Raw genomic sequence first — 17,049 nt, 5'->3', positions numbered from 1 at the left:
GCCCTCCAAAAGGGCTGTCTCCTGTTCGTCAGTCTATGTCCTCTGAAAGGGTGGCTCCTACTCATTTTGTGCCGATGAAACCCCAGCTGAGATTTTGGAGGATCAGGCTTGGGCTGTGAGGAATTATATTTTACCTACTTCTTCAAGTGAGATGGGTCCTCACTGTTGGGCCGTGAGTGATTTGTCTTTGCTTTCTTTGCCTTCATCGAGTGGTTCATTTCAAGTCTCACCGTTCTCAAATCGTGCCGATGAGGACCCTAAGATTTTTGCGTGGAGGACTTAGGGATTTTTCTCCTTTTTTTTTTCAGGTCCAACAGTCGCAGGGATGAGAGAGCAATTCCGATTGTTAACGCCCACGCTCGTATTTCTGGACACGTGATTGTGCAATTTCAGGACTACTTTGATTGATAGGGGGTGGGCTAAGTGGAAGAAGTTTTCTGAAGTCTTTTTGTATATTTATCCATGCACAAACGTGATTTTAGATATCTAATCAAGTCATATAATTTGTGATCACGATGCATGTCCAGATATTATAATGCTTAAAAACACCCACTAAACTTTGATATCTTGCCAAATTATACAGCTATTTACGTAACAATTGGTGATGCAGAAAGTGGCTTCTGCCCTCTTCTCACCTCTTTTTGTTCCCCATTTGCCCCCCACATACTCAGAGTTCCATGTGATCTTCGATTGCCAGATAAAGTCCCTCATCCACTTACGCATGTCCTCGATTGGTAATCTGTGCTATGCACATGAAGAAGTTTCATCATGGTTTGGAAAAAGATAACGCAAAGAAATCTAGGACATCATTTGGAAAACATATTAAAAATAATTACATTTTTGTTACTCGAAGGAAATTACAACTCCAATACTCAAGATATGTAAGTAAATAGATAATATTATTAACGATGAATTATCTTTGGAGTTGATATGATATTTCAAATGGAAAATAGCTCAATGAAAAAGAAAATGATTTACATCATATAGATAATGCTTAAGTTTCCAATAAACAATTACATTTTAGCCCTATGGCCTTCTGAAATCCTAGAATCTATCGCATATGATACCGTTATTCGGTTTCTTTTAGCTAAATAGAAACTATATTTGAATAAATTGTGCTGTTAATTTGTGAACTTTAATGTTGATTCAATTTTAAACTCAAACATATGTATTAGCTGAAATTCTCACAAAAATCGTTGAACTTCGATTAATTCGATAGGATATATTAGGTATTACTATACCTTTCATTATGCTTTTCCTGCTGGAATGGATCTTCTGTCCAATACTTCTTAATTTTTATAGCTTACCAATATAATCTGAACATTAATCTCCTTTATTTTGTCTTCTGGGTTGTACTCGTAACACTTACCAATGGAAAAAAAAAAAAAAAATATGATATCAATTTTCTTAATTTACCAAAAAGAATGAATTTTTGATTTGTTCCGTTTATTGGCATCCTTGAGCTTTAATTTGGCATATAAACAGAAATTTGGTACTAATGCTAAAGCAAAAATTATTCAACAGTTGAAATTTAATACACTGATGGTTTCTTAAGTAAAATTTCCAATTCATTTCCCTTCTAATTTGCTTTGTTCTTTTTGCGTGTTGGCTATTCATAATTGGTCTCATAATCTTGATAAATATAGTTCGTGCAATAGATCTTTAATAAATATAAAATCCTCTATAATAAAATATTTTAGGATCACTGGCATGATGTCTAAATATGCGAGCAAGGGCCATTGACGAGTAAAATGGGCCGATAGTAATAGCAGTAACGGGCCAAATGTGGTGGCAGCCATGCAACAACGAGGGCTCGTAAAGGCCATTTGGTTAAGTACCTGTACATGGCTCCTTTGGTTCAATGCGAATTGAATTCCTCAATTAACGAACCCTTTGATATTTTTTCATGTTTGGAAAGGAATCTAAATGTGGATACGGAAAAATCCTAAAAAAAATGTGGAATTGGATTGCCTTGCCATAGATAGTATTGAAATTCCAATAGACATCTCAATTTTAACTTTAGAATTTTCAGATTTGACCGACTTGTCCCAAGATCAAACTTAATTGAAAATGAAAACCCGATCAAATAGTGTTACTGGACAATCTAAGTCAGAGAGCTTTTCGATGATATCCCAATTCGCCCAAATGTGATGTCTAAATCATGAGATATCACGTCTTTTAATGAGCTATCCAATCTCAATGATATCGGCAAATCTGTAAAATTTATCCTATTCATAGTCATTTTTATAAAGTTCAAGGTTTTTTGGTCGGAATTTAGATAAAGTTTAAGTCAAAAGCTTTGTCTCGTTTCAAGAATTGGGTTTAAAAGAAGGATAAACTTTCTAAAACAAAACTACAAATAATCGAATTGGGAATGAAACAACAGAAAGAGATTAAAAAAGAAGAAGAAAGAGCTGTTTTAAGACAAATTTTGGAAATCAATCATCAAAATCCATCTCACAGATATAAGGTGGGGTTCTAATGAAGGTTGTACATAGGGTGCGTTTGGGAAGACTTTTGGGGAAAGTCTTTAGGAAAATGCAAAGACCGTTGAGTTAAATGTGTTTTTCAAAATGCAAACTGTGTTTGGTAAATTGTAATTTAAAAGCCCTTTGTGAAGTATCTTTGAGCAAAATGGTGTTCGGAAGACAAAGGGCTTTTGTGAAAAAAAAATTATCAAAAGAAAAATAAAAAAATGAAAACCAGCAAGGGCAGGCGGCATCCGGCGGCCGGCGGCGACCCCCGGCGACCTCCGGCGACCTCCGGCGACCCATCGCGCCGCGAGAGGTCGCCGGCGACCCATCTAGTCGTGCGTGAAGGTTGCGGCCGGCGTGGTCGCGACCGACATCTACGACCCGGATGGGTCGCGACCTCCGCGGAGGTTGCACAAGCATGGGCCGGCGACGCGGATCTCGGTCGCTACTAGATCTGCGTCGCGACCTCCGCGAAGGTCACGGTCGGCGACCCATCTCGGTCGCAGAGTGAGGGTCGCGACCTCCGCGGAGGTCGCCCGAAGCATGGTTGGTGACGCAGATCTCGGTCGCTACGGATCTGGCGTCGTGACCTCCGCGAAGGTCGCGGTCGGCGACCCATCTCGGTCGCGGCGCGAAGTCGCGACCTCCGCGGAGGTCGCCCGAAGCACGGCCGGCGATGCGGATCTGCGTTGCGACCTCCGCGAAGGTCGCCCGAAGGTCGCCCAAGGTCGCGGCCGGCGACCAGATCTGCGACCAAATGGGTCGCGATCGCGACCTTCGCGGCGACCTCTTGAGTGGGGTCACGCGACCCTCGCCGAAGGGTCGCGCGGCCGTGGCGGAGGTCGTGGTGTGGCGGGTCGGTGTGGTGGGCGCGGCTTGTCGTCGGCGATTGCATGCCCTTCGTCGGCAACCGCTCACGAAGAAGAAAGAAGAAGAAGATGAACAGTTAGGGTAAAAAGGGAAAAACGAAAAATCAACGGGGACAATTTGGGAAGGAAATTTTTTTATTTAAGCTTAGCTCAGCATGCCGAGAAGGCTGAAAGCCCAAGGCAGCCCCCACTTGCCTTGGGCTTTCAGCCTTGGGAATGCTTGGCATTCCCCAAATGGGGTTTGGAAATTTTTACTAAACACCCACAAATTAGCCCAAAGAGCTTTGGGGGTTCAAAGTGGCTTGCAAATGCCACTCCCAAACGCAGCCATAGTGACTCCATTGAATGTGAAAAATTTCAAGATCGCTGAGGTTGAGATTTTATGTCTTGTTTATGGGGAATTTGCAATCGAGTGCCCTAAACTGATTTGGCTTAACAATTTGTAACAGTTTTAAACTTGAAATATATCTCTAAATAACGAGGCACACAAGTCGACATGACCTCATTTCCAGTAGATATCCTCACGTTATCACTAATTTAGGCTTGATTAAGACATAAATTCCCTATGCACATTCTATTTACTGAGAAATTAATAATAATAATAATAATAATAATAATAATAATAATAATAATAATAATAATAATAATAATAATAATAATAATAATAATAATAATAATAATAATAATAATAATAATAATAATAATAATAATAAGTACGGAGCCCCACTTTAGAAAAGGCCAAAAGTCAAAGCAAGCCTTGCATGCACCCCGGTGCACGTGAGCTCATTCCTCCTTAACTTTGAAATCTTGTTGTCTTTCACATCATATAATGACCGAGATGAAATAATTTCACATATTTCGGGTAGATCTAAGAATCGTTTCAAAAATCAAGGGTTGAAATTATCCCCTTTTTATTTATTAAAATGAACGGAAAGCAAGGAGAAATTTATAAGTGTAATAGAGAGCAACATAATATGTGATGATGTTGAGAAAGAGTATTGGAGAAGTAGAACATTCACTCATATTAGAATCAGCCGGGGGCTGGAGAGGTGGTGGTTTACCCTATGGCGGATGTCAGCGGTTACCAGTGGATTGAGGTGCCGATGCTGTGGGTACAAACCGATGGCTACTATCTTTGAGTGTTTGTACTGAAATTTTCTGCTTTATCTTCATCAGTATTCACGCTAGTATTCGACCACTGTGGCCAGGAGCTAAGATCATTGCAAGTCAAGTGCTCGTGGTATAATGTTCCATTAGGGTTGTTAATTGGTGGGCTGGGTCGGGTTCAAAATGGTCCAACCCATTTTGATACCTTTATGTTCCATATGTCCTTGGCGTATTCATGGGTTGTCCTATCGCTGCCGAACTTGTGTGATCCTGCTGTGTCCAGAATTGACATCCTCGTCCATCTCCACAGGAAAAGCGAACAAGCCAACGGTAATTACGCGTTAGAAAGCATTGCATAATGCACTCCAAAGACCAGTACGTAAAAATGGTTTTGCACATCGATCGCCTTTTGGTCTCGATATGCCTCATCAACTTCTTCTTGACAGGAGATGTAACTGGGAAAGTTTGTCTCGTTCCCCACGAGAAAATAATCTGATCGACCAAAACCTTCATCCGAAGAACTTATCAGCTCATCGTAATTGCAGTGCCCAAAAACACCAATTTGGGCGAATGTTTCGACTTCTTGGAATCGTGGGTCAGAGACAAACTAGATGGAGAGGATGTATATAGTTAATTTCAACCCAGCTACAATTTATCCCTTATCCAAAAGGCTCAAGCTATAAATTGACAAGCCTTTATCAAGCATCGTATCCCTTGGTACCACCTCTCGAGTGTCCGTGAAGTCATACATATGAACAAAATGACGATGCAACCTTACGAAACAAACAACCGAACACAAGAATATAGAACGAAAGGGATTCTAATTAAAGTAGCGATAAGAGCCGGTGTGTATTCTTGACTTGAGTTTTAATGACATAGTACTCAATTGTCTGCCTCTAAGGCTGAAGTCAAATAGGTCACAAGGGATTTAGTACGTCATCACAGTTCTCATGGTTTTTAGGTAGTTGATAGGTAGACGTACCCCTTCCCTCTGCTCCTCTTTTTTCTTTAATCCTTTGGAAAAAGAAAGAGAAAGAGACTCTGATTGAATTCACCCTACATTTCATCCATTTTATCTTTCGAAATCTTCTATTAGTTCAGGTTAGCTTGCCACTGAAGCGAGACGAAATACTGATAGAGTTATGACAGTTATTTGTTGAAAAAGTTCATCACCTTCTATCTCTAAAAGCATCTTGACCAAGTTTTCAGTCACGAAATTTGGGTTCTTTTGAATTCACAATGCATTATAGTAATTATAATCGACCGATTATGTGTTAATTATTTCTCGACTTATGTTTTCAAAAATCCAATTAGTAGTTGAATACATTAGAACCTTTGTTTCAATATCAATTATGCTGGTGGCTATCGAAATTCATAGATAGCATTGATAGGCAGCTATTTTAAACATAGTAGCTAGCAAAATGCATTTGGATCTTAAACTCACCACTATATAGTTGATAAGTATGTTACTATTGACTTTCCAAATTCATTATTAATATAGATATCAAGATACTATAGACATTTGCAAAACTTGTTATGCTATGATGTGAGACAAAAACGCCATGCCTTTAGCAGAAAATAAACGTGACATCCAAAAATTCTTCCTTTACTTTTGAACTGGAGGTACTTGATTTTAATTGGACCATATGATCCTGTTAGGGCGTATACATGAGAAGAAGTCATTTAAGTTTGTTTTTCTCTTTCATCTTGAGAGACATTTCAACAATTACTCATGATATTTGTCTAGCTTCACAACGTAAATCTCCAGACATATTGATCGCAGTAAGCTTGGTATCGACTTTTGACCCCCCAAAAAAAAGGGTTTGGTATCGACTACAAAGAAGTAAAATTATTTGGTAAGAAACGTGATGCGGTTGATCCCAGACATGGATCCTCCTTCTATTGTGGAAGAGGAAAAACTCGATTATATGTTTCATTGAGACATCATTGTTCAACGATCTCAGTCTGTATTTACTTGAATGATGCCATAAATCTCTGTGTTAGTTTGTCCATCCCAGCAATATACACTAGTGGCAATAACTTACCAGTGGATCATATGCGATCACCATAGAGTTTCTTATTCTCAGTTCTACTTTAGATCAGTAATACAAATTATATCCCGATGATTTTATCGAACGGGATAACATGCGTATGAGAATTTGCGCAGCACCAAAGGGTTTGGCATTCGTCGATGTCCCAAATTCTGCAATTTCTCCACAGTTTCCGAGCTATGTCAAGGATCGATGAAATCTGTAAAATCTATGGCATATCCTCCAGTGAAAATACACTCACACAACAGGGCTGACTGCTGAGGATGAGTATTTGATTATTATGTTATTACTGAGAGAGCTTGCGGATACAAATTGAAATAGATTTCATAATAAATGATTGCCGTGTACGACTTCAGTGAATTGATGTCTCTGTGTTTTCTTTTTGTATAAGTCATAGCTTGATATTTTTATGTTATAGTTAACTCATTTGATGATGACAAAATATAATGTCTAAATGCAGAAACTTCCGCCATGTTTTTGGTTAAGTTACTCATGAATCTACACTCTTCAGTTACTCCACTGACGAACGTGCATATCGGGACGCTCATCATCCGACAAAACAATATACAAAAAGTCAAAGACAGTAAAAAGGTTTCAATAGAGAATTCATGCTACTTAAAGAGATCACATTATAGAAATCGTGGAGTTTATCATACAATGTCTAGCATTGTCTACTAATTATCCATCAAATACATCAATAATAGTACTCGAGCTCGTGGTAGTCTAGCTTGTACTCACAAGGCAGGGAAGACGGAATTTATTCATGTCTATAAGGAAATGAGCAACTTGATGTCACAATCGAGAGTTGGCTTGATCTGACGACAAACTCTGCAATGGAATCAATACAGATATTTGAGAAGTGATGTGGGTGCATGAAAATTAAAGCTACCATGTTCTTATACACTGATGATTGCAACTTATCTACATATATCATAATGCTCTTCTGAGGATGACCAAACATGCATCTACAATTCTAGGTCCATGCAATGGAGCGCCCTAAGTTCGATGGATCTCTAGCAACTTCAAATTGAACTAAAATTGATCTGAGCTTAGCAAACATAATCAAAGGCGTGTAGTTCAGAATTTCTCACCAGAGGAATCCCTTTGGCCGCTCTTTCAGCCAAATAAGGGCAAGGCTTAAAGAAATCTCCATACATCTTTGACCATTCATCCAATCTTGAACAAATGTGCTTGGAACCCAATGAATCGGCCCAAAAGACAATGCCTCCCCTGCACGGCACATCTTTAGATTTTACATGAATAGAATAAAGCAGGACTTGTGAGCACTTAAAATTACACACCGATAAGGTGGAAAGCCCATGCCCATAACAGCAGCTATGTCAAGGTCCGCCGCCTTGACAGCGATTCCTTCGGCAAGGATTCGACAGGCCTCATTTACCACAGGGAAGAATATCATCTCTACGATGTCGTCTTCTGCTATGTTGACTAGCTGTTTATTACAAACGCAATATTAGGGAAGAAGAATGATAGTCATCAATAGGATAAGACTGCAACTTCAAAAAGTTGCCAACTACTTCTGAGCTTTTCACAGAAATACAGAATAAACTTCCCAAAGAAGATATCATAACTCGACTAGCTTGAAATGGTGTTGATTTTCTTTACTCTTCTGTTTTTCCCTGTGGGTACGGATTAATGGTTATCCACGCGAAGATTTTAGAGCACAAGCAAGGATGACCAATCAGTTTTGCGCGATTCAATATGATTTAAACTTCAGAAAGAAGCTATCCAAACTCAACCAACATGACAGGCATCGATTTTCTTTTCTTTTCTTTTCTTTTTTCCTGGATATGGGTTAATGGTCATCCCCTTCCAAGTTGTAGGGTACAAGCAAATGTGGTCAATCAATTGGAGAGAGAGAGAGAGAGAGAGAGAGAGAGAGAGAGAGAGAGAGAGAGAGACAGAGACAGAGACAGAGACAGGCCTTAGAGTCCACAGTAACACCAGAAATACTTCTGGCCTTCTCAATATATTTTTCTAGATCAGGATCAGCGGTAGCTTTGCGCCTTTGGTCATACTGATAAAAACCTTCGTTGGTAGATTCTCCTGCAACAAGAGCAAGAAGAATCAAGAGTAGAAAAGAAAACCAAAGGGCTGAAAAAAGCCAACTCCCAATTTTTTATGCCCCATTAAATATTTCATTTCGTGTGTGGTTCTTATTTGTCTTATCTTTGGTTTGATAATTGGCAGTGTCGTCCTTTGTCCGGTTTACACAGGGTGCTAAAAGTATATCTCACATCACTCATCTACAGTGTTTGATAGGGCTTATATGCATGAAGTCTCCCTCCACCTAATGTTTTTAGGCTTTTTGGGTGAGACTTCCTAAAAAGATTGAGATTCAGGTCATGATGCATCAGTAACAGTTTTACCAGCTCTCTTATCCTCCTGCAAGATGGGGATAAGCATTGATTTATACGTTCTTTCAGGGAATTTCTCCAGGAATTGCATGCCAGTAGCAATTGCAACCCCAAAACCAACAAGGTCAGCTAATCTGCCAGCATACAGTAAAACTCAGTCAACATTAGACCATTTTGGAGAGCAAAACGAAAATAATTCAAATTCTAGAATGCTTTAAGACCTGAAAGGACCCATTGGCATCCCAAATTTGGTAATCGCGTCATCGATCCTATAGGGATTGGTGCCACGCTCAACAAGCAAAAGAGCAGCTTGTGTGTATGGGAAGAACATCCTGTTCACAGCAAAGCCTGTACAATTCCCAACCACCACTGGGATTTTCTTAATCTTTTTCCCAATATTAAGCAAGTCAACAACAACCTGGGGAGATGTATGCCGAGTACGAACAATTTCCAAAAGAGGCATGACATGTGCAGGACTGCATTGGAAGTAGCTCCCAGTATTTTAGCAAATGGAAGGCAGGAAAAAGAAAACAAAAATAAAAATCTCACACTATAGATCACCTGAAAAAATGGGCCCCAGCAATCCGATCTAGAGAATTGGTTCTCTCACCGATGATGGTCAAATCAATAGTGGAGGTGTTGCTAGCGAGTATACAATATGGAGAGCAATATTTTTCGAGCTCAGCAAAAATTTGTTGCTTCAAGGAAACATCCTCGATAACAGCCTGTTTAAAGCATCAGGTACAAGTACCTAAGGATCTTCCCATAGTCCTACATAAGATGAAAACTATTGGAGAAGATCTTCTAACTACCTCAATAACCAGGTCCACAGTTCTGAAGCTTTCATAGTCAAGCACACCCCTCAGAAGGGACATTGTTCTTTCAAGCTTCTCCTCGGTCATTTTACCTTTCTTAACATGGCTTTCCAGATTTGCTGAAAGGACATAAAAGTTAACAAAAGGCAGGCCTAAAAAAGTAAAAGCTAACAGCAACACAAAGGTGCTTGAATGTGAATACTAAGATGCACCAAAATAATACTATTGTTACCTCTGACTCGTCCTATACCAGCATGTAAATACTTCTCGTTTACTTCTTTGAGGATCACAGAATAATTACTAAGTATCAATGCTGTTGCTATTCCAGATCCCATTAGTCCTCCACCAAGAACAGCAATCTTGTTGAGTGGCCTAGGCATCAAACCTCTGTCTGTGATACCAGGGACCTATTTCACAGTTGTGAAGGATCAATATACCCGAGTTTCTAAAAAAATCAGTAAGTCAAGATGAGTAACATTGACTTTCAAAAGCTTTCATCCACTACAATCCAGCCAGGGCCATATACCATTATAAAGGGCCATCTAATCAAGTTCCTTCTATGTTTAGAGAAAGCAATAACTCCTTGAGCTTCTATGAACAAAGACGGGTTTGATGAAGCTAATTACAATCTTTTTCCACCAATAAAGTTTAATGGTCAAAAGAATTGTAGAAGCCACATCTGAAAAAGTAACATGTTATTAAAAATGGAGAGAGAAATGTACTACATTGAGAAAAGAATATGGTGCAATCGTTATTAGATCTAAAAAAACTGAAATCAAACCGATAACCTGCCCTGAAAAATAGGGTAAGGGTGGACTTTTCGACAATCTGCAAAAAACCAAGTCAAACCTGACCAGGACATTTCCGGGTTGGTTTGGGGCAAACTGGTTCAACCCGATATGACCCAACGTGTGAAGAGACATTTTTTTCTTTTGTGCTTGATCATGGTTGAAACTTTTGAAGAGTCAGAATGATACAAAATCTGGTCTTGTTAGCTTAACATTTGAATATTATCTGAGGAAATATATAATCTATATATTTCATTTATTGGATGGATGAATCAAAATAATTTGAATAATGCTAGATATAGTAAAAATCATAGTAAATTTGCTTGGCTAAGTCATGTGATAACTTTTCAATTGGACATTTGAATGGGTATACTAGCTCAAATAACTATTTGCAGATTTTCACATTACTTAACAAACTAATTTACAATACAAATCTTAATACCTCTAGCATTGCTCAAACAATTTACAAGTTAGGTTAGATTGACCTAATTTAACCCAATTTGACTTGATGTGCGAAAAATCTTTTTAGCTTAAATCATAGTTACTGGAGTAGTCATAATTATGAAATATTCAGTCTCGTAAGGGAATATATGCGTAATATCATAACAAAATATGCGATTCTTGTAACTTTCAAGAGGTGTCACTTTTTCCATTAGAAGCTAAGTTGGATGGTTCATAAGTGCTCTATTGTGTTTTAAATTTTGTGGTTAAAAAATATAGTATTTGCTACAAATGCTTTTGATGATATACACTTTAACAGGATCAGCTTTATTATAGTTTTAAGATATTCTTTTGTTTAATAGTGCTATACTTATTTGATTGTAGGAATTGTGAAATCAAATTTCTCAAATATTATGATGTGTGCAGCTAACTAATTTGTGTGGTTATTTAGAAGCAATTGTAGATCTGCAATCAACACATGAATTTTCTATCTATTAGTTTGGCAAAGATATTTATCATCTAAAGTTTTCGCATAATAAAAGCATGTCTTTTAAGGAAGATCAAATAATAGGGATCAACCCAGTATGGGCTGATCAAATCTCGACCCATTAATGGGCCCACTTTATAAGTCATACCCATATTGACCCAGAACCCAATCCACTCAGTTGCCAAGTCTAACCATTGTACCTTCACATGAATTAAAAAATCAGACATCTTTTGCATGAAGGTAATCCACACTACTGGGTGACAAATCATAAAACAATCTTTGATTAAATCACTTCAAGTAACCAAAAGCCAATTTGAAATTCATACTAGCCATTCTAAAGGATATGGATAGAATTTCATGAAGATTGCCCCAGAATGTTTTGGGAAAAAATATAGCATTCATATGAACCCTTGCGATTGCCCAAAGCATGTAAAATTCCAAATTCAAAACCAAAAGCTTTGTTGTATCCTCCTTTTATTCTACACCTAATCAACAGTCTTACAAACAGTAGTTATGTTCAAACCTTCAAAGCTCCACGTTGAGCAAAGAAGACGTGGACCAAGCACTTGGTGGTGTAAGATTTTTGAAGCTGTTGAGACTCTTGAGTCTCCTGCAAATATAGGATCTGGTTCACAATATTTCACAATTTGCTCCAATAAGAAGGCTACAAAAGCTAGATTAGGCAGTACCTTCCAAAGTCCAGCCTGTGGACCAGAGATTATACCCTCTTCAACAACGTCAATGCAGATCAGAGGATGCTTGACATTAAGAGCCTGTTTTTTGACTTGTGATCTTGCAAACTTAAGTATTTGTCTTGTGTCCTTAAGGGATCCTAGCCTGTCAGTCCTGTAAAGAGAAGCAATCCATGGTCTCCTGCACTGTGAGATATCCAGAGCCCATTTACGGGCAGTTGGTAGCAGTTCATTTGGTGATACAACAGCATCTACAAGGCCCAAACTGCATGCTTCTGTCCCTTCCACTGCCTTTGAGGTCTATGTGGTAAATCATTGGGGAAGCTAGAGCAAGTTACTCAACATATTCAGAACAAGTAGAGAAGCAAAATAATAAAAAACCCATAAGGCCAAAGGGTACCAGCATCATCTCAAGTGACTTGGAGAGACCAACAAGGCGTGGAAGCCGCTGTGTTCCTGATGCAGTTCAGGCGCATAACCTTAATAATATATAAATAGATAAAAATGGAAAATCACAATAAGTGTATGCTAGTGCATGTAATAAGATCAAGCTTTAGGTTAAGCCGTCATAAGAACTGTATGCCGTACTAAAGTGGTCATTATAATACCATCACTCAGGAAATGCAGTAACCCTTGTTCTTCACGCACCTTCAAATTTCACTTTGTAACAAAAAAAATGTCCCAGTCCAGAATTTAGCATTTTAATCATGGATTATAACCGAGAGAACATAGATCGTCAATTCTAACATTCACTTGCTAATGGACCATTTAAATATGCAAGACTATATACAAAAGTAAAGAGATGCAAAAAACTGAAATAAAACATACCCGTCTTTATTGTCCTGCTATAGTTTCATTGGTGGTCACTAAAGTTTAGTAGATTTTGCATTTAAGTCACTACTCGATGCACAAACTTTTATTTCTTTGTACTTTTTCAATTGACGCACTTTGACTGATATCCAGTCAATTTTTCCATGACAAGCTTGGTGTAGTGGCCACATGGCGTTGTGTCCAGAAAATTTGCCTGTTTTCAGAAATGTCATTATTTTACTGGAAAAGAGGCTGGGTTCCAGTCAAAGGGCATCGATTGCAAAGGAATGAAAGTTCAATGCATGGGTCATTAAATGCATATCTATCTGTATTTATCTTTTTGAGTGATTTGTGTAATGTGAGATCATGGTATCTCGACAAAGAAAATAATAAGTGCAACTTCTGCCCACAAAATAGAGATTCAACAGTGCAAAGAACAGATCCTAGCCTTTATTGAGAGACATATGCTAAGCAGTTAGAATCTCGGTCTCTATCATCCTCAAATAGCCTAATGCCACACCTTAATAACTAAAAGCACTAGATCAGACTGATAACAAGCACGCTACATTAATGTGCCGAGCTCTCTGTCAAGATCCGCGCATGATGTGGCACTGGATTGCCAACATACAAGATAGATCAAGAAGTAGCTTGGTTTAAATTCAAAGAAACAAAATCATACAGATGGACTTTGTATTATCCTATACACATCTATCCCAAGTCCAGGTTCTGGATAAAAACTTCCATTGCCCAATGCTTCTTCTGTTACTGTTTAGGTCCCTTGCTCTATGGCTAAAATTCCATTGAATTTACTGAGGTCCCAAAGGGGAAAATGCCAAAGAAATCATATATAACTCAAGTGTGATGGATATGGAAAACTCAGAATTTGGCACTATAGGCTTAGAAAACTAGTTATTTGCACCTTGACATGTTGGCTATTTCTAAGTTTCCAGCTACCTTCATATGCACGAGTCACTAGAATGAGGACCTTATATTCCTTGGGGCAACATGGCAGTTAAAAGGAAAAAAAAAAAAAAAAAAAAAGCAATCTGCAGCATTTTGTAAAATGATTTCGCTGCAATTTCATCTATTATTCATTGTTTACAAGTATCAAAAACCAATGTGGAGTCAGATAATTACCATGAGCAATAAAAACATCATATGCATATGATCTCAGTTCGCATTCGAGAATTGCATGAACTTAAATAATTAAAAAAATAACTGAACATGCTTAGAAGATATGATGTTTATTCTGTTAAAATTAGTGAAGGGAAGCTGATTCAGGTCATGAAGTATTGCATTGACATTCACCTTACAGATGATGTACAGCATACCCAGTCAAACACATATCTAGAATGCTCAACTTGAATTATGGCAATACCTCCAAGTCCAGGAATGACGCCCAACTGAAGTTCAGGGAGGCCTAATCGCGCGGTAGGAGTCGATATTCTTGCATGGCATACCTGATTGAGAAAAACTAAAAATTGACAACTGAAAAATAATGTTCTCTACCCACAAAACAAAAATGATCTATAAACAAAAATGTACTAGCACCATAGCAAGTTCTAATCCTCCACCCAAAGCGACGCCGTCAATAGCAGCAACGGAAGGCTTCTTAGCCCCTAAAAAGAAAGCACACGATTGAATAAGCAAGAACTGAAGTAGAAAGCAATAAAAGTCAAGCACATACCTTCAAGTCCATCAGTGAAGAAATCAACTGATGTATAACCAGGCTTGGTTTGTTCTGCCAGAATTCAGACAAAGAAAAGGACATGATAATGTTAAAATGTCGAGAGTCAAGTAATAGAGTATGAAACAAACATGCAGCTAAAATACCTTCCTGGCGTTTTTGTCCACCAAAACCGCCAATGTCAAAGCCCCCACAGAAAATGCCTTTTGCACCTGTTTCAGAAAAGAAATGTCCCAGCATTATAATCCTTCTGGATGCAAGATGTACAAGAGGAAAAAAGAAGCCTGAAGAATACCTGTTACTACAATTGCTTTCACATCTTCTCTCCCCAAAGCCTGCTCGTAACTCTCACTTAAGCTGTGGAATACTGGAAAGTCAAACGAAGAGATCAATTAGACTTTTCCAGGCATTGTAGAGATCTAAATGTTAATATGAACTTTGGTAAAAACACATATCCTAAAGACTGACTTGAAATGTGCCAACAGGAAGCTCCATACACAGATTTTAGCGAAAGTACATGAAGGTCAGATGTTATGCCACATTCTACTCAACAGGTACAACTTATTCCCCATCACTCTTCCTGTACGCTAATGTTCAATATCAGCAAGTTGTTAGAGACGGAGTGAATTGAGTTGATGCAAGTGCATGAGTTTTATCGTTATCTCTCTTCTGCAGAAATTTTAACTCAAGTCTACCATACTTGATCAAACCACGTAACAAACAGGATAAAGTACACTAGAATTTCTGAAGCTTGCACACGCAGTGCAATCAAGTCCGAACCATTCAATTGTCACAATCAAGTCCCAAATCTTTTTTCTGAATACGTTACAATCACACCATTCCAGTCATCACTTCTCCAATAGCTAACACCTGGCAACCTCCACGACACAGGAAATTTTCTCCTGCCCAGTGCACGATTTGCAATGGACAGATTTCATTTGCCATTTTTGGTAAAAATTTCGTGACTTCATCGCGTCAATCGAACGATTCGGGACTTAATCAGGCTCCGAACCGACGGTTTGGGACTTTCAGTCAACTCTTCACACAACAAATATTGGGATATGCTTACTCCAACCGGACACGATCTGAAATATTTCCATATGATACATACAGGGAATAAAAGCGACCCAAGCGCTTCAGTTCATCATCCAATGACTGAAACGAAAGCTTTTGACTGCAAGCAAAGTGAGGCCAAGAGACGCATTCCATCCTCAGCTAAAACTCAAAAAGCTCAAACTAGTTGATGAAAGCAAAAGGTCAGTTGATCATGATCACCTCGAAATTACTCTATCCACAACAAGCAACTGAAAAACATGAAGAAACTGTCGGCGAGGACGGCAAGACCAGTCAAGGCAGCAACTTTCGAGAAATCGAAGGATGTCGGAAAGGAAACAGAGGACGTACTGTCGGCGGTGAGGGCATTGACAGGAGGGTTGACGATGGTGATGAGAGCGACGCCATCGTCGCCTACTTCCAAAACCGTCGTCCTCTTCGCTTCGCGACTCATTTGTCGTCACGTTTGGCTTTGAGCTGCGACGGTGAAGTGGGAGGTGCGGCGTGGGATTTCCTTTTGGTGGACATGCAGCGTGTCGACGAAGCGAATTGAAAGTTTTTTTAACATGCGTCAAAATCACTACTGGCATGTGAGTATTGACTATTGAGAACGGATGAAAGATGGTGGACATATAAAATTTGTTGCTTTTCCCGTATGAAGAAAGTAAGAGTAGTGAAAAGTTACTTTGTAGCAACCCTTTCAAAGTTACTGAGGAAACATCAAGAGAGCTGGGAGATTGTTGGCTGGGAGCAAGATGATTTTTTCTAAACGAGATGGCATCTTTGTTTTGACTCTCTTAAACTTTATTGATCGCGATTTTTCTAATGTAATTTGTGAATGGAATCCTTTAGAGATAGGAGGCCAAGTAATAGAAAATCCTTCATGCATAAAGCTCCCATAGAGCCATTCCTTGGATCGTTTACTCGGGATATGAAATACTTTGATATTTGATCACTACCAATTAATAAATGGATAAGGCACAAATAACTTGGGGGGTTTGCTTGTGGAAACCGGAAACACGCATAAAGTGAACGACGGTGTATAAATTATGCGTTGGAATTGTGTGTAAACAAAAAAAAAAGAAAATTATCTTCTACCAAAATAATATAAAGTAGTAGGAACTCAAAAACAAGTGGCCACAGCCGATGGTTGACTAAACCAAGAGTTTAATTAAGTGGAGACTCTGACACATAGAATAGGACAAATGGGTATTTAAAAAAAAACATTTTCAATTACACTATAGAAACTTTTAGTTGGACTAATCTCTAGAAACGCATACAAAGTACTCTGTCTACATGCATTATGAAAGGCTCCATTACTAAAAGTGGTGCATGAGACTCTTTAGATCGAGTGATGCTATGATTTAAATATAAATATTACAACATTTTTCCTAAGTCCG

At 38.6% G+C, this 17,049-nt stretch overlaps 1 protein-coding gene across 1 annotated transcript; it reads right to left on the bottom strand.

Annotated features, from left to right (window-relative positions):
- Positions 1 to 7,093: 7,093 nt before the first annotated feature.
- Positions 7,094 to 16,139, bottom strand: LOC104428598 (peroxisomal fatty acid beta-oxidation multifunctional protein MFP2). The gene is made up of 18 exons (XM_010041568.3): positions 16,001 to 16,139; positions 14,892 to 14,963; positions 14,743 to 14,808; positions 14,597 to 14,650; positions 14,461 to 14,528; positions 14,288 to 14,369; positions 12,500 to 12,555; positions 12,097 to 12,399; positions 11,931 to 12,017; positions 9,924 to 10,098; positions 9,689 to 9,810; positions 9,438 to 9,601; positions 9,098 to 9,352; positions 8,889 to 9,010; positions 8,444 to 8,565; positions 7,803 to 7,951; positions 7,593 to 7,731; positions 7,094 to 7,329 (listed from the first exon to the last, which is right to left on the bottom strand). Exons 1-18 carry the CDS (start codon positions 16,101 to 16,103, stop codon positions 7,294 to 7,296), a joined length of 2,175 nt encoding a protein of 724 aa, XP_010039870.2. The 5' UTR covers positions 16,104 to 16,139; the 3' UTR covers positions 7,094 to 7,293.
- Positions 16,140 to 17,049: the final 910 nt, after the last annotated feature.

Source organism: Eucalyptus grandis, chromosome 2 (assembly GCF_016545825.1).
Source record: "Eucalyptus grandis isolate ANBG69807.140 chromosome 2, ASM1654582v1, whole genome shotgun sequence".
Taxonomy (NCBI): domain Eukaryota; kingdom Viridiplantae; phylum Streptophyta; class Magnoliopsida; order Myrtales; family Myrtaceae; genus Eucalyptus; species Eucalyptus grandis.
Note: the sequence above shows the minus strand (reverse complement) of the source record. Positions and strands in the feature narration are given on the sequence as shown.